We start from the raw sequence: 17,729 nt of genomic DNA on the forward strand, positions 1-17,729 counted from the left end.
AGTTTGAATCCCAGAATCTGTATTAAACTAGAATTTTTGTACATGAGCTCCAGACATTTAAAAATTGCCCAGATTGTCCCAATGTTTGACCAAGGCCCAGAACTCACAGACTATAGCAGGGGTTGGCAAACTGGCCCACAGGCCTAATCTGAACCATTATCTGTTTTTCTGTATTCTGCAAGCTTACATTTTAAAATGGTTCTAGAAAATCAAAAGAGAGCCGGGTACTGGTGGCTCACGCCTGTAATCCTAGCTACTCAGGAGGCAGAGATCAGGAGGATGACAGTTTGAAGTCAGCTCCGGCAAGAAAAGTGCTGGTGGAGTGGCTCAAGTTGTAGGCCCAGTTCAAACCAAAAAAAAAAGACAAAAAGAAAATTAAAACAGGAACAATATTTTGCAACATGGGAAAGTTATATGAAATTCAAATCTGTGCTCATAAGCAGTTTTTTTCTTCTTTTTTTTTTTGGTGGTGATAGTACTGGGGTTTAAACTCAGGGCTTCACACTTGTGATGCAGTCGTTCTACTGCTTGAGCCACATCTCCAGCCTGTGCCCATAGTTTTATTGGCACACAGCCATGCCAATTCATTGCTACTTTGTCCACAGCCACTTCAAGGTATGCAAAGTTGAGGTGCTTGTGACAGAGGTTGTGCGGTCTGCAAAGTCTAACATATTTATTTGAACTTTCACAGTAAAGGTTTACTGAACCCTGAAGTAGAAGAGGTTGGTTTCTGTACTAGCAAAAGAAGTTTGAGATAGATCTAAGGAGGAATTTCCTGGTGGAGGAGAGGTGGATGAAACACTTGAAGGGGGGTTGGGATCCTTATCTTGGGAGTGAAGAGGTCTCTACCCCCTTACACACACTCTGTCCCCTGCAAATGCAAAATGGGGAGCTACGGCAGAGATGGGCCTGGAATTTCCAGGCACAACCTCCTCTGGTGGCAGTGACAGTTCTGTATGCCTTTCAGCTTTGTCTTGACCCTCTGTTGTCCCTCTGTTGCTGATGTCCTGGGGCCATCTTAATGGTGGTCCCCAGCCACAGCAATGCTGGGTTCGCTGCCTGCAGCCACCCCTTAGGGTTCTACCCCCACAGAGCTTGCACAGAGGCTCAGTGTGAGACACACACAGCATGGGCTGGTCTGCTCTCAGACACAAAACCCACTGTCAGATCTGCCTTGAGAGCAGAGTGACTAGCTTTGATCCCTTTCAGTTCTCTGCCCGCCCCTCCCCCAGACTCCCATGCCTATCAAACTTGAATAGGGAGGGAAGCACACGCATATTTGATTCCTTCTAGATCGGCCTGCTTTCCTTGCTGCCTGACCCTGACCCTGAGTGATCTCACCACAGCAGTAAACAGCCTTGGCATTACATGGACATGGTCCAGGCTGGCGAGGAAGGTGGATTTGCAGCCCTGTTCATCCTAGGCCAGCCAGCTGAACAGGAGAGAGATGCCAGGTGTGTTTGTGTGTGGTTGGGGGGGAGATTTAAGTGGCTGTCCCAAGGTGGCCTATAGAGCTGGATCTGCTGGGACAGACGTTCCAGGAGGGCATCATGGGTCTAGCCTGGATGCCCCCCCACTTTCCAGAGGGCTGTGCTACAGTAGTGTGGGGTGGGGTCCAGGGATGGTCTCAAGGGGTTCTGGGAATGAGTACATGGGATGCAAAGCGGGTGTCCCTGGGTGACGTGTGTACACACTCGCTCATATATCAGACCACTGGGGTAAGTTCTCAGGACAACTTGGAAGTGCGTGTCCCATGGCTGGATGAGCAGGGCCACAGGAATATAAAAAACATGTGCTGGTGGCTCATGCTTCTAATCCTAGCTACATGGGAGAATGAGATCGGGAGGGCTGAGGTTCGAGGCCAGCCCTGGCAAATCGTTTGTAGGACCCCCATCTCCAAAATAACCATAGCGAAATGGACTGGAGGTGTGGCTCAAGCAGTAGAGCTCCTGCTTTGCAGGTGTACAGCACTGAGTTCAAACCCCAGTCCTGCCACACACACCCAAAAAAGAAGAAGAACATTATTGTTTTCCCCAAACACTTCATGTCTCAGAACACCAACTGCCCATGAGCAGAGACCCATCTGTCAGGATCATTCTTCACAGGCAAGCAGGTGCTTAGCGTGTGTTTCCGGGCAGGATGCTGAGGCTCGAACCCAGGACGTGCTCTGCAAGTTCTTGTTTTGTCTTTAAGATGACACATCTGTGTCCAGGGAAGGCTGAGGATGTTGAATCATTCCAGCCACAGTGCAAGGAACTACCAGGAGGCATGTGTTTTGCTGAAAGCCTTGGAGAGCCCAGAATCGGTTCTTAGCTGTTGAAGGGCAGAGCGTGAGCCCCGCCCAGGTTCAGATAGATCCCCACCCCACACCACCAAATGCATTTAGGCGTTTCAGACTCTGAATCCCAAGTGACCCTTATGCATGTCAAGGCTTGAGGAGTTAATGATTTGGGATCCTGGACAAGTCATGGAACTCAAGTGTGCTTCAGTGTCCTGCCCCGGAAAATGGCGATAGTGCCTGTTTGGAAAAGTCTTTGTGGTCATTCAGTGAGACAGCACATGCTTCGTGCCTAGCACAGTGCCTGGCGCACAGGAGCGTTCCAGATTCATCTCCTGCCTGGACCCGTCCCTTCTCTCTTCACTCTTCAAAGCCTCCTCTTGGTTTTCAACTTGAACGTGTGGCAGTGCTGCTGTCGGGCAGTAGAGGGCGCTCTGCACACGGCCACCGCGGAGAGCGCGACCCGAGCACCGTGCGGGCCGCGTGGACCCCACGGGCGCGTGCAGGTGCAGCTCGTCCACACAGCAGTCCCCATCCTGGGACCAAGTGTCCTGGGTCTGGGCCTGCGCCTGCGGCCTCCACCCTCAGTCCCCCACTTGATCTCCCGCTGCTAGTTACAAACACATTGCCCGGCTTCTCCAAACCTCCCGGGCTCAGTCCCCAGGCTTCATCCTCGAGAGCTAGACGTTGATGAAGGATCCCTGGTCGCCGTTGGCCGTCTCCGGCTCCACGCAGCGCCCCTTCCTCCGCGTGACCCTGCGGTTCCGGTGGAATTTGGCGTAGCAGCGCAGCCCTGAACGGAGGGAGGCACGGGGTCAGGCTGTGACAGGCCAGTCCCCTCCCCTGCCTTCCCTCCACCCAGCACCAGCTTCTCACCCTCCTTTATTCTGCCCTACAACTGAATGAGTTTTAAAAAGACACTGGTGGGGGTGGGGGGAGGGGCGTGGAGCACAGTGGATGTTTAGTACAATGATGATGTCTCATGGATTTGCAGGATGGATAGAATTACAAAGCCTCCTGAGTCCTCAAACTGGACTTCAGTTAGTAATGCACCAATATGGACTCACCTAGTGGAAAAAAGGATCACACTAACGCAAGGTATTAACAACAGAGATATTGCAGGGAGGGGGAGGGGTATATGAGAACGACATTCTGTGTTTTTCTAGAAGCCTGTAATTGCTCTAAAAATAAAGCCTAAAGTTTTCAAATTGGGAAGAAGAAATATTCATTAATTGTGTATGTGTGTGAGCTAGGAATTGAACCCAGGGCTTGTGCATGCTAAGTGCACGCTCTAGTTAGCTTCAACCCCCAGTACTGGGGCTTGAACTCAGGGCTTCATGCTCGCTAGGCATTTGAGTCACAGGCCCCAGCCCCTCCCCTTTCCCATTTTTTAAGTGACTCTGATTCTACTCTTCCCTACATAACCTCCCATGGCTCCCTATTATACTTAAAATGAAATTTAGACTTCCTACCTTTGCTTATAAGGCACTTCAGGACCTGGATCCAACCACCTGTCTGCTATCTTTTACCTCCCATATGCCTCACTGTCTAACCCCAGCTTTTCCTCATATCCCATCATTTCTGCTTCAGGACCTTTGCACTTGCTGTTATTAGCCAGAAATCCCTTCCTCAAGCTCTTTGCGTAGTTGGCTCCTTCCTAGCCTTTAAATCTCAAGAAGATTCTCCTTGAGCACTCTGACCTACCAGCAGGAGGGTTTTGTGGTTGTGGCTCTCTCTATGGTGGCTATAGTCAACCCCTGAGACTTGTGGGTAGACATGATTTTCATCTAAGGACACAGAAAGTCACATCCTCCTAATGGTAGGGAAAAGAGATGTCAGTGTGGCTTAAAGAGAGCCTTACCTTCCAGGTCAGGAGTGATGGCAGGATGAGAGGACCTCAAGGGCAAAAGGGCTGCTGGGAAGTTTGTGCTTAGAGGAGCTTGTGATACAGGGGCCACTGGGTTCAGACCCTGGCCACATGGTGACATGTGGGAGTGACAGGGATTCGTGGACCCTAGGGTTTGGTGACCTTAGAGCCCTTAGGGAACCTTCTAGAACGCAGCCTGGTCTTGACTGCTGGATTTTAGTCCTGGGCTCTCTGTTGGACATCTCGGGCTTACTCAGGAGTCCTGAGGACTCCTGGTCCCCCTAAGAGTTCCTGGTATTTCCTGGTGACATCTTTAATGAGATGATCAAGCTGTCATTTCCGCTCTTCATTTTTTCTGGAGCTTGAATCTCTGGGAGGAGCAAGAACTTTGGTGGGACAGGAATAAGAGGAAGCAGGGAGACGGCAGGTGGGTCCTGGATGCAGACGCATCTTTCAGATGGCTGCAGAGCAGTGAGCCCCCTGCCACCTGAGGCTCGGGAGAGAGGAAGGAAAGGAGGAAGGGAGGGTTCCACTTGTAGAGGTGCCTGTGACCCCTCACCACAACTGGGCTGGACCAGAACCCAAGAACTGTGACCCCTGCACTTAAGGGTCCTCCTGGGCAGGAGGACCTCTGCACTGCAGCCCGCTCCTCTAGGAAATGGGCCCAAGCCCTGAATGCAAAGGCAGTTTCCCAGCATCCCCAACCCACCATCTCCATCCTCTTTCGTATCCCAGCCTGTCTTCCCTGTGTCCTCACCTGTCCCCAGTCCTGCACCCAGAGTGAACTTTTAAAGGCAGAAGTCGGACCTTTTACTCCCTGATTGATTGATTGATTTCTTGCAGTATTGGGGATTGAACTCAGGGTCTTGTGAATCCCAGGCAAGCACTCCACCCCTGAGCCACATCCCCATATTCCTCTCCCCCTTTTACAGCCGGTGCATGACTTCTAAGCACACACAAAACACAATCCAAACAAGGCCAACAAGGTCCTGTATGACCCTTCTGAAGCTTTTCCCACTTTTCTTGTACCACCTTCCCTGTGGGTCAGTCTGTGCCATGCCAGACTTGTTCCTCCGTGAGGACCTTGCCCTCACACTCTGCCTCCTGTCTGGAACTGTCCCCACAGCCCCATCTCTAGGTAGCTGCCCTCAGTGTCCACTTGTGTCCATCTTTTCTAAGGACTCTTGTCACCTCCCAGAGCCTTCTCATCTATGCATTTGCTTCTTGTCTGCTCCTTCACTGTAATATAATCCAGGGACACAGAATCTGCTGGCTCTTTTCACCACCAGGTCCCCAGTATCCAGTCCCCATTGGTACCTGACACCTAGCAAGCCCTCAATCAATACTTCCTAACTGACTAGATGAACGAATAATCAGAACTAAATAGCTTTATTGCTTCCACGGCAGGTCATTTCGAGCATAATATGAGCAAAACAGGGCAAGAATCTTGGGTTCACGGAGCAGCTGAGCCCGGATTCTCCCAACAAGGAAAGGAGATGGGAACGCAGACTGGATATCGGGTGGTGCTGGTGATTATTGCTCAAGGTTGGCATTTTGTTTTTGAAAGCGAACTTATCTTTTAGAGGTGCGTGCTCAAGTCATCCTGGAGGCAGTATCTTTAACTCTTAGGAGTTGCTACGAAATCATATTGGAATGAGGGAAGGTTGGGAGGGGGCTGTGGTACAGCTTGGCCTCACATCAGTCATTACTGAAGCTGGTGAAGGAAATGGGGTTTGTTATTCTATGCTGACTACTTTAGGATATGTTGGGAATTTTTCAAAATATAAAATAGACTTCTCTCTCTTTCTCAGTACTAGGGATTGAACCCAGGGCCTCAAGAATGCTAGGCAAGTTCTCTACTGTTAACTGTGGCCCTATTTAATTAAATTTAGTTAATTAATCTATTTTTTGACAGTACTGGGGTTTGAACCCAGGGCTTTGCACTTGGTAGGCCAGTGCTCTACCCCTTGAACCATACCACCAGCTCTTTTTTATTTTGAGACAGGGTCTTGCTAAGTTGCCCAGTCTGGCCTCAAACTCCATGTGTAGCCCAGGCTGGCTTCTGCCTCAGTCTTCAAAGTATGTGGAATTACTGGCATGCACCACCATACCTGTCCTTCCTTCTTTCCTTCCTTCCTTCCTCTCTTCTTTCCTCCCTCCCTCCTTCTGTCTTTCCTTCCCTCTGCGGTACTGGGGATGGAGCCCAGGAAAGTGCTCTAGCCCTGAGCTGGCACCCCAGTTCCTCTCCTACTCTTCTATTTGTGTAAGTTGGTTAAATGGGGATTATAATAGCTCCCTTCTGGGGGTGGCTGCAAGGACTTCAGGAGAGAAGGGCTTACACAGAGCCTGGCACCTCGAGGCACATGTATGCAGAAGGGCATGTGGCCCAAGGCATCCAACTTGCTGAGAAACCCACCCGGCCCCTGTTATCACACTTGGAATGCCTCCCGGGATAGAATTCTGGTGTGAAAGTGCCAGCCTTCTCAGGTTGAATCTTATTTAAACAGATACACTCCTGTCTCCTCCCTTCTCTTTCCTCCTGATCGTGGGAGATCACACCAGCTTGTATTTCAAGAGGCAAGAAAAGCAGATCTGAGAAACGATGCCAGGAATGGAGACAGAGTGGGATTGCAGACTGGCAAGGCACCAAGCGAAGCTGTTCTCGCTCATGCCTGAGCTCCCAGGGGACTCTCCCACAGCTCCCCCACCGCAGCCCCCTCCAGCCACACTACCAGGAAATCTCGTACCCCACCTGTGGTTCCCGAGAAGCCTGGACTCACCTTCCATGCACATGCAGTCATCCAAGCATTTGTTGTTGAGGCCGCGGTTGTGGGGTGTGCAGACGTGTTCCCGAAGGTCGCAGCAGGTTCCTGGTGACATAGCAAGCACATGTGGTCAGTCAAGCTGAGCAGCCCCTCCCCACCGCCCTGCACACGGTCCCACAGGACAGGAGATCCATCATCTCCAAGGCAGGCCATGCCCAGGCAGGGTGGGCCATCTGGTGTGCAGGGATGGCTCCCAGCCAGAACTGCCCATGGATGTCATGGCTGACATCCCTGGGGGCATGTAGCAGAGACCCCAGCTGTCCCAAATGGGCAACTGATTGATCATGGGAGGAGTGGAGGCAGTGTTGCGTCACCTCCAGAGGAAAGCGAGTGGAGCAGCTGGGGGGCACCAGGTGTGGAGTCAGCTCAGATTTGGGGGAGGGGCCTTGGGAATCATGGTCGCCAACATTCTCTTCAACAGATGGGGAAACTGAAGCCCCAGGCGGCTGCAGGATTGTCCCAGGCAGGCCAAAGTATGGCTTTGCCACCATGAGGCCAGCTCTCAGGGATAGATCTATCTATCTAGTTGGCCCAAACTCCAACCTTTCCTTTGTGCTCAAGGTACAAATGATGGTTTGAGAAGGAAACAGCTTGTCAAGGTGCTGGTGGTCTGACTTGTACAATGGCCACCTGGAATGCTGTTTTGTAAAATGTGCTGGCCACTGCTGAGGCCATGGATCTGTGCCACTCAGATCTTTTCCCAGGAAAGCAGTCATTGTTCAGTGACAAGAAGGCCTCCAGCTGTTGGCAGCTTCAGGGGCCACCATGGCCCATGTCACACTGTCCCTCAGCAGCCCCAGACAATGACCGGCATGATGGGGCTACCAGGGCCATCCCCGGTGCCTGCCACTTCTGCCCAGCAGGGGCGTCCCTGGGCAGGCTGACTTTGCTCTGCAGCTCCCATTGTGTGGTCCAAAGCTTTGCATCAGGCTGAAGGTTTCTCTGTCCTTACACCTTTTTTGGTTGATGGGTGTCACCCACTTCCTCCCCCTCCTCCAAATAAACCTCTTGCACTTCTTTTTTTTGGGAGGTGGGGCATTGAGACAGGACCTCCCTGTGTAGCCCAGACTGGCCTCAAATTTACAATCCTCCTGCCTCTGCCTCCCAAGTATTGGGATTAGAGGTGTGGCCACCTTGCCCAGCTTAAATTAAACCACTTGCACTTCTAACTCCAATTCAGGGTCTATTTCTGGAGGGCCCGTCTGACCCCACTAGGGCTGGCAGTTCAGGGCACTAGTTAAACACCAGGCCCCTTTTTCTTAGTCTGTCTCGAGAGACAGCTGCTGACAATGTGAGAATGTCATCACATGCGTTCCTAGAAAGCCCTACAGTAGCAGAATGAGGATGAGGGCAGAATTCAGCCCTGTGGTGTGTTCAGAGGGAAGAGGTTAAGAGAGGGTCACCCCGGCAGTGTAGGCCGGGGTTAAGAGGTTTGGGAACCAGGCTGACCCAGGTCTTAGCCACTTCCTAGCTGCGTGACCTTGGCCAGGACACTTAGCCTCTCTCTCTAGGGCCTAGTGGCCCTGCCTTAACACTGAGGATGACAGTAGCTCTCTCCCATTGCTGTGAGTGATGTAGTAAATGAATTAATGTATGACAGTGGTTCTCAGGAAATTGGAAGCTACTCTTGTCATTATTTACTGTCTATAAAGAATCAGAGACCCCTTAGGCCCTGCTCCCATGCCTGGGAACCCTTGCCCCACCCTGCCTGACCTGCGTTTCCTCTCTTCCTAGTTCCTGGAGTGTAGGTGCTGGGGTACCTGGCTGGCAGTCCTGATGATGGTTGCATGGTTCCCCCTCAGCAGGCGAGGTCTCATTACCATCACTGAAGAGGTGACCCTGGTGTTTCTCTGGGAATAAGAAGAGCTGTGGTCAGAAGCTGAGGCCCAGCAATCAGAGAGATTAAACACAAGGACTTCGGTGTCACAGCACTGTTACCCCCCAACTCCAGTGTAGCTCAGACAAGCACTTCCTCTCTCTGCCTCAGTTTTCTCTTCTCTAGAATGGGCCAAGAGCAGTGGATCCCATAGATTGTTCCCCAGGAGTAGACACATGGGAAGCATCTGGCATAGAATAAGCACTTAATGGTTCCAGTTTACAGTGATATGCTCCCAGTCCACTTTTGGACACCTGCAGGTAAGACTGGGCTCAGTGGTGGCTGGGAGCGTAGGCCCTGGAGTGGGGAAGGTGGGTGTACCTTTCTTCTTTGCAGAGGGCCAGACCTCGGGTTTTAAGTCTTCATAATCGGTCCAATCGAACAAGGCCATGTCCAGCGTGGGCATCACCTCCCCATCAGACCTGAGCTGCACCTGCAGAGGAAGGTGAAGGGGATGGGACCTGGGATTTTCCAATCATGGGAGCAGAAATGTGGGGCCTCAAGGCCAGAGGGCAAAGGAGAGACTCCTCCAAGGCCACCTGTCCTCTGCTGGGCCACTTTAGTCCCCACTGAGGACATCAAACAGCTGCCTGAGCTCCTGCTCTCACAGCCACCAGGGCGGGTTCCTCACTGTGCAGCTGCCACCCCAGAGGGATTGCATTTAAAGGTGGCCAATGGCAACACAGGCAGGTGCGTTATCCACCAGGTCCTCTGAGCAGGGGCAGAAGCCACACAAAGAGGAGGGGAACTGGAAGCAACCCACTGCTCACTTCTCTGTCCCTTCTTCTCCCCAGATCTCTGAGGTACTGTGGAGGCCACAAGCAGGGCTCAGTCCCACTCCCGGTCCCAGCAAGGCTTCGAGACTGCTGAGGGCCAGAAACCAAGGCCAGATCTGCACATGGTCACTGCACTCAGTAAGTCACGGGCAATAATTGTATCTGCTGGTTCTCAACCGGTGAGCTTCAGGGGCCTCCAAAAAAATGGACAAGCATATGCCCCTGGGGAACAGGCCACAGCTTCCATCAGAATCTCAGGGAGGCCAGGCACCAGTGGCTCACACCTGTAATCCTAGCTCCTCAGGAAGCAGAGATCAGGAGGACCATGGTTCTAAGCCAGCCCAGGCAAGTAGTTTGCAAGAACCTATCTTGAAAAAAACCCATCACAAAAAAGGGCTGCCAGAGTGGCTCAAGTGGTAGAGTGTTTGCCTAGGAAGTGTGAGGCCCTGAGTTCAAACCCCAGTGCTGCAAAAAAAAAAAAAAAAAAAGAATCAGGAAGATCAAGTCCTAAAGAAAGGAAAATAAAGATCTACAAGTGACTCCCTTGTCCCCAGGGAGACTCTCTAAGACCGCAGTGGATGCCTGCTACTGCAGACAGTACTGGACCCCAAGGATGCACCGTGTTCTCCTACATAAACCTGCCCATGATAAAGTAGGTGATTTACTAGGTAGGTGCTCTGCCACTTCAGCCAAGTAACTTACAAACATAGTAATTCATAAATAGGCTCGGTAAGAGATGAACAGCAATAACTAATCATAAAATAGGACAACTATAGCAAGATACTGTCATACAATTACGTGAATGTGGTATCTCGAAATGTCTTCTTGGGCTGGGGCTGTGGCTCAAGTGGTAGAGCACCTGTCTAGCAAGCACAAGGCCCTGGGTTCAAACCCCAGTACCGCCAAAAAACAAAACCAAAAATCTCTTTCAGGATATCTTCTTGTACTGTACTTGTCCTTATTCTTGTGACTGTGTGAACAATACTTGAAGGAGGTTCTTTTGGTCATATCACAATTGACAGCACCACTATTCTTGTGCTTGTGTTTTGGGGTCATTATTGCAGGAAATAAGGGTTGCTTGAATGCAAGCACTGTGGTACCACTGCACTTGACCTGATAGTTCAGAGGCCACTGACGAACAGGTGGGTGCTGAACACCGTGTAGATCTGGTGGATAAACAGATAGCTCACATCCTGGGTGGGACAGAGTGGGCTGGTACAAGATTTCATCATTTAAAATCTATGGATTGTTTATTTTTGGAATTTTCAATTAATATTTTTGGATCAGAATTGATTGCAATTGCACAAAGTGAAACCACGGATAAAGGGAAGACTAGTGTACTGAGAAAAAATTCATATTTCTTTTTTATTGTTTGGTATACATGTATAAATATAAATTATTCTACATCACTGATTTATAAAATATATTGTTTTAAATGATTTTGTTTTGGAAAATCTCAAAGCCACAGAAGAGGAGCAAGAATGATTTGGTTAACTCCTGAATACCCTTCTAAGAATCACCAGTGAGTACCACATTTTCTTTTTTTTTTTTTGGTGGTAGTGGGGCTTGCACTAGGGGCCTCAGGGCCTCACTCTTGCTAGGCACTGCACCAGCCCTGTGCCACATCTTCTTGTTTGCTTTCTCCATGTGCCTCTTTCAAAAGATTGTAGAAAGCCAAAGTACCAGTTAAGTCCGGGTCCATAGAGAAGTGGCTTGTCAAATTGCTGTGACTGTCCTCTGTAGTCTTCTGGACTTTAACGTCTTTCCCAAGAGCCTTGCTGCTCTCCGGGATGTAGAGACCAGCGTTCTGATCTGATCTGGTACTTGCTTGCTTGGCTGTCCTCAGAGTGAGGCCCAGACCACTTCTTCCCAGGCAGTGGCAACCCTCCCTCGGGATGCAGTGCCCAGCAGGACTGTGCTGGTATCAGGAGGCCTGGTGGCCTCCACCAGCCCCCCTCCTGCCGTGCCTCATTCTCGCTAAGTGGACTAAGAGGGGTTTGCACAACACAGTCTCCAAGACCCTTCCAGATTCTAGGCTGTTTGGCGCCCCTTACCTGAGGCCTCAGGGAGGTGACAGGCAGGATCAGAGACTCTTCTGTGGCAGGTGCGGCGTCCAAGGTGGTTAGGAAGAGCAGGGTGGGGGCCAGGCTGGTGGAAGACTCCTCCATGGCGGCCTCCAATGTCTGGTCTTCAGAGAGCTCTACCTTCTTCATCAGGGAGCTGGGACCTCGAACCAGGGCCCGGCCTGAGACAGGGCAGCAGTGCAGATTGGTATGCTTGTCACCTGGTGTCAGCCTATAATATGGCTGCAAGCCAGGGGGTGGCAGGGACCATGTGACAAGCCCTTGGTTCGGCCAACATCCCTGCTGCCCTCTTTCCCAGGGAGCTGGAAATGGGGCCCTCAGCAGGGGAAATGTGTTGAATGAATCCCCCTGGGAACAGCTTTCCAGCAAGGCCATGCAGGAAGTATAACAAAGGGGAACTAGGAAGGTTAACCATGGAAGGCTTTCTGGAGGAGGTGAAGTTGAGTCTGTTGTGGTTTCCCTACCCTGCAAAAATAAGTCCTGAAGAGTAGACCAGTGACTTCAGAATCATTCATTTTGCAGACAAAGAAACCTAGGCCCAGTCAGCCTGAGGCTTTGCAACTACACAGATCTGGATCGGCCCACAGACTCCTCTGTCCCCTGTCTAAGCCAGGGAGCTGGAACAGTGAGGATGAGGGCCCTATTATGTCCATTCGCTCACTCTCATGGGTGTCAACACTTCCCCCCTACCTGATACAGAGGACCTCCAGGATGGGAGGCTGCAAATTGAGGCTGGGACCCCATCTGGGTTCTTCCCCCTTGGGGGGTCTCAGGAGGACTGACAGAGGAGCTAGTCCAGCTGTTTGCCAAAGAGGGTGGGGGGGATGAGGCTCCACCTCCTTCTTCCCAAAGAAACACCCCCACCAGCACATCTACAGCAAGGCTGGCCCCTAGAGGCAGCCTTGTCCCATGAAGAGACAGGAGCTGAGGTGGCCTGCCTAGGCTCAGGGCCAGGTGAGGCTGTGGAGGAGCCATGTGGGTGGAGCTGCCCAGTGTTGTCCAGAGACTGAATCGGGCCAAGGGAGGGAGGGACGGGCAGCTCACCAGGGACCTACAGAGTGTGAAAGAGAAGTTAAGTAAGGTGAGAGGGCCAGGGGAGCCCCCTGAAACACACAGGGCAGACAAGGGGGCAGGGGGACAGGGATGTGACAGCTCTCCTGGGGTGCTATGACTTAGATCTTAAATGTCTCCTAGAGGTTCATGTGCCGAAGGCTGGGTCCCCAGCCTGTGGTGCTTCTGGGAGGTGATGTTACCTGTAGGAAGTGTAGCCTAGTGGAAGGAAGTTAGGTCATTGGAGGGGCGTGCTTTTGAAGAGGATACTGGGACCCCAGCCTCTTCCTGTGTCTTTGCTTTTCGGCCACCATGAGGTGAGCAGCTTCGCTCTACCACGTGTACTCCGCCATGGTGTTCTGCCTCACCACAGGCCCAAAGCAAGGGGACCAAGTGACTATGGACCAAAATCTCAGAAACCATAAGTCAAATACACCTTTGCTTCTTTAAGTTGAGTTTCTCAGGTATTTTGTCACAGCAGCAGAGAGTTGACTGCCACATGGGGTCACTGATCCAGGGTGCTGAGGATGATAGTGACAACTGGTGCTCATGGCTTCTGACACCTGTGTCTAAGCACCCTACAAATCAGGTCTCTGGATCTACACTGAGGGTAGATAGGATCATGGTCCTCATTTTGCAAAGGGGGAAACCAAGGTACAGAGAAGTAACTTGTCTGGGGTCATAAACAAGCTAGGGACTGATCTCCGTGTTTCTGGCTTCAGAGCCCACTCTGTTCCAGAGTTGATTAAAGGATGTGCTTGGAGGGTATTGAGCTATATTTCATCGCTGCCCAGGACTTAAGACTAGGGTAGATTCAGGTCAGATACAATGCAGAGCCAGGCACCAGTGGCTCATGCCTGTAATCCTAGCCACTTAGGAGGCAGAGATCAGGAGGATCACAGTTTGAAGCCAGCCCGGTCAAATAGTTTGTGAGACCCTATCTCGAAAAAACCCATCACAAAAAAGAGCTGGTGGAGTGGTTCAAGATGTAGGACCTGAGTTCAAACCCCAGTACCACAAAAAAAAAAAAAAAAAAAGACACAAGGTAAAACTTCCTGACTTAGGAGGATGGTCTGCTATCAGATTGAGCTTCTTTTGGTATGCATTCCTCTCCCCCAAAATCCCACCCGCAGGCCTCTCCCTGCTCCTCCCCTTGCCAGGTCCCTGACTTCAGTGAGACCCCTCTGCTCTTCTGGGTGCCAACTGCCTGCCCCTTTATGGGGTCTCTGGATGGCCTCAGACCATTGACATATCCTTCCTGTCTTTCCCCTCCTGTCCTTTGCCACTGGACCTGAGCCCCCACCCGTCTCTCCCAGGTCCCCAGTTACCTCGGTGCAGTTTCAGCCTGTCCCTGCGTCTCTTGTGCTCCCTGCCACGTTTCTTCACCCTCTCCCACCCTGGAGATCGGTGCTCCTTCTCAGAATAGGGTGACACCAGCCCCAGGAGCAGATCTTTGTTCTGCAGCAGGCCTGCAGGAGTCTGTCCAGGCAGCAGCCCCCCAGCCCCTGGTAGCCTGGAGGCCTGCCTGGTGGTGGTAGTAACCACAGTTCCATCCTGGGCCTGGCCAGGCATGCTCGGGCCCTGCTCCTTCTTGCCCAGGCCCCGCCGGCGGTGGTGGCTGGCTTGAGGCATCCATAGCGCAGAGCCCGGGAGGTCGATGTGATTCTCAGGTAGGTTCCGAGCAGGAGTTCCAGGTCCAAGTGAGCCCGCCAGGCTCAGCTCCAGGAGCACCAGGAGGCTGAGGAACAGCATGGGGACCTTGCACAGGGTGGACCCTGCCATTGGCTCTGCCCTGCAATGGAAGCAGCTCTTTGAGGGTGATGTACAGCCCCTCCTCTTCAGCCCCACTCCCAAATGCCCAACCCCAGTATCATAGCCTGGGTCTGGCAGAGTGGCTCAAGTGGTAGCATGCCTGCCTAGCAAGTGTGTGGCCCTAAGTTCAAACACCAGTACCACCAAAAAACCCCTAACTTATCCATTATAATAGCCTGGTTCTTCTCAACAGATGGAGGGGATTTCTTCTCCCCAGGGGACACTTGGTCACAACTGGAGACAGTCGTCAAAACTGGTGATGCTAATGGCTTCCAGAGGGCGGAGCAGTCCAGAGGTGCTGCTAAACTTCTCACAATGCACAAGACAGCTCCCCAACAAAGACTCATCTGGCTCAGAAAGATGGTGGTTCTGAGGTTGTGCATCGCAGGTTTAAATCGTTTCAAGCAGTGTCCAGGTTCTAGTCTAAGGTACAATTCCTTTCTCTACACAGTCCCCTGGAACAGAGCTGAGCCCCACAGAACTCAGAAATACGCCTCTAGTCACTGCAACTTGACTCAGAGCCTAAATACAAACAAGTGCAATAATAGCACTGGTTTACCCTCCCTGCACAGGGCTGTGTTGAGAGCTCTGTGTGGATTGGATCACTTAGTCCTCTCAATAGCTCTCTGGAACACTCCCGTTATTGTTCTCATCTTTTCTGAAGCAGCAATTAAGGCTCAGAGTGGGTAAGTCACACCTCCTAAGTGTGGTTCTTATGCCTGTGCTCTGGACCCTCCTTGGCGGTCCCAAGCAGCCCAGCTCTGCCCTTCCCTGTTCTTTTTTTCGCACCATGAGCTCTGCAGTCTCTGGAGGTTCTGACACCGTGCCTGTGGTGCCAAGGGTGGCTTTGTGGACTTGTTCTGACTCTCCAAGGGTGGAGTGAGCCCACCTTCCCTAAGCTCCCCTTCCCCAGCAGAAGCAGAGCCTCCTGGGGGCTCCGTGCCCCCCTCTGCCCTGGAGGAGGACGCCTCTAGAGGATTGCTGAGCTGAGCTGGGAGATGGTGGGGATGTCTATAGGACTCTGGGGACCGCCACACCAGCCTCACTGCCTCTACCAGGCTGCCACAGGTCAGGCAGCTGATTGAATTTTTATGGGCTCCCCGGTACTCCATTAGGCTCCCCAAGGTGCTTATGCTACTGTTTCTCTGTGATTTGTGGTCATATAACTGCCCAGGGCTGAGGAAAGGTTGGTGGCCCATGATTCCCTGATTCCCGACATTTCTCTCTCTAGCCAGCTCAGCTCCTGCGGCCTCTACACCCGCCACGCCAGCTCACCTTTAGCCAACCCCAGGAAGGGGCGGGTGGGGACTGCCTTGCCCGCCCTGGGAGCCCTGTTCAGGCCTAGTCTTTCCAGGGGTGGGGAAGAAATGCCTCCTCCCAGCCTCACCCAGTACCCGGCTCCCTTCATCCTACCATGTCCTGGTGTCTGGGAAGGCCAGGACACTACTCTTCCTAGAGCCTGGGCTGAACAAGAAAGTCCCATCACTTTCCATCTTGTCCTTATCATGGGACCTGCCTAAAGATCCCAGGTGAGCCAGGCAGGACACTGAACCAGACTTGACTCCCTGTCACCTGTCCATCCATTCCTGAAACAACAGGCTGCAGTCCTCCCCAGACACTCTTGCCCCTCAGCCTCACCTTCAGCCTTCCCTAATAACAGCTGGGAAGGCAGTGTTCCCAGAATCCTGAGGTAGCCCTGTGGGGCCCATTCAAGCTTTGTTTGGCTCACAGGGACTCCTAAGCCTGGCAGAGCTGGGCTACCCTCCAGGCTGGCATTTAGCCTGACCACAGCCAGAGGAGGACCTCTGCTCTCCCTGTGACAGGGAGACAGGAAAGGCTCTGAATCTGTGTTGGATCCATCTGGGTCTAAGACCAAGGGCCATTGACAGCCTGGGAGAAACCCATTGGACAACCACAGAGATCCTTTGGGGTGTCTGCCAGTGAATAGAACCCCCTATCCTGGGGGTAGAGAAGAGAGAGGCAGGAGACCCAGGGAGTGCCAGCCAGGGCAGATGGGGCTTGGCAGAGAGGTTGGCAGACCTACAGACACATATGGACAACTTGCTGTCTCCGTGGAGGCCTGTGAGGCCAGTCAATGACTCTCAAAAGCTTGGTGACAGTCAGAGTGTGCTGGTTTTGGAGAGCCAGGAGACAAAGCCCATCCCCCCAGCTTCAACACCCCCAAACATCACAATCCCACACAGACTTGCCAACATCCCTCTCCCACCAAAGTCTCACTGCCAAGCCACTGTTCCACTCTGGCCTCATTCATTATACCCAGGGATTCCAACCTATGCATCATGTTTGCTCCCTCCTGCCCTTCACATCTCATGAATCACGCACGAGCCAGCCTGGGCAGAAGAGGGGACTTCAGTACACTGTGCCAGTCCACCCACAGGGCACTATCCCTCTCTCCAGCCCAGCCCACAGGGCTGCCAGTTCCTCGGAACCATCCATGACTACCTACTGCCTTCCCATTTATCCTCAGACACCTCACTTTGGCACTCAAGACCTTGTGCAATGTCCTCTGACTTAGCTTCATAGCCGTCACTTCCGCTTTCTCCCCTTCATAGCCAACAGAGACTGTTCCCCAGGCCCCAAGCACATCCCATCTTTCCTAGCTCTCCTCTTGCTTAGGCTACCCCTATAGAACAGCTTCTCCCCTCCACCCCCGCCTCTCTGCCAAACCTGCCCATTCTTTGGGACCCATCCAAAATGTCCCTCGCTCTAAGAGGCCTCATTCAGTCCCTCACCTCAGTGTGCTGCCCCTCATGCTCCCACGTGGCTGGGCCCAGCTCTTGAAGACCTCATGTGCCATCTTGTGCTGGGATTATTATCTTTTTCTTAAGCCCCTGACTAGACTGGTGCAGCTAGGGGGCTGGGCTCAGTCCTGCCTCTGCCCCTATCATAGCTGGGAAGCGTGGGTCTAGGGATTGATGATTACAGACCAGCACCGAAGTGGATCCCACAGAACATGTGTGTGTGTGTGTGTGCATGCACGAGCTGGTGTGTGTATATGGGAGACTGCATGGAAGCCCCCTCTTAAAGCCCATAGGATTTGTATTCAGATCTTGGCCCAACCTAGCCATCACGATGCCAGCCTGGCAGACAGCCACTCAGCAAATGTGGGCTGCTACAGAAGCTGCGCCAAGGACCCCCAG

General features: G+C 52.3%; 1 protein-coding gene across 3 annotated transcripts in view; it reads right to left on the reverse strand.

Moving 5' to 3' along the window:
• The window catches only part of Draxin (dorsal inhibitory axon guidance protein), a 27,468-nt gene continuing 9,739 nt past the window's right edge, over window positions 1–17,729 (reverse strand). For all 3 annotated transcript variants that reach the window (XM_074081343.1, XM_020181634.2, XM_074081344.1), the window contains exons 2-7: window positions 14,085–14,548; window positions 11,677–11,867; window positions 9,168–9,279; window positions 8,731–8,820; window positions 6,926–7,015; window positions 1–3,071 (exon numbers count right to left, since the gene is read on the reverse strand). In XM_074081343.1, coding sequence (XP_073937444.1) covers window positions 2,959–3,071; window positions 6,926–7,015; window positions 8,731–8,820; window positions 9,168–9,279; window positions 11,677–11,867; window positions 14,085–14,548 — 1,060 coding nt within the window. In that variant the 3' untranslated portion in view covers window positions 1–2,958. The remainder of the gene's footprint in view (window positions 3,072–6,925; window positions 7,016–8,730; window positions 8,821–9,167; window positions 9,280–11,676; window positions 11,868–14,084; window positions 14,549–17,729) is intronic.

Source organism: Castor canadensis, chromosome 7 (genome assembly GCF_047511655.1).
Source record: "Castor canadensis chromosome 7, mCasCan1.hap1v2, whole genome shotgun sequence".
NCBI classification, from domain to species: domain Eukaryota; kingdom Metazoa; phylum Chordata; class Mammalia; order Rodentia; family Castoridae; genus Castor; species Castor canadensis.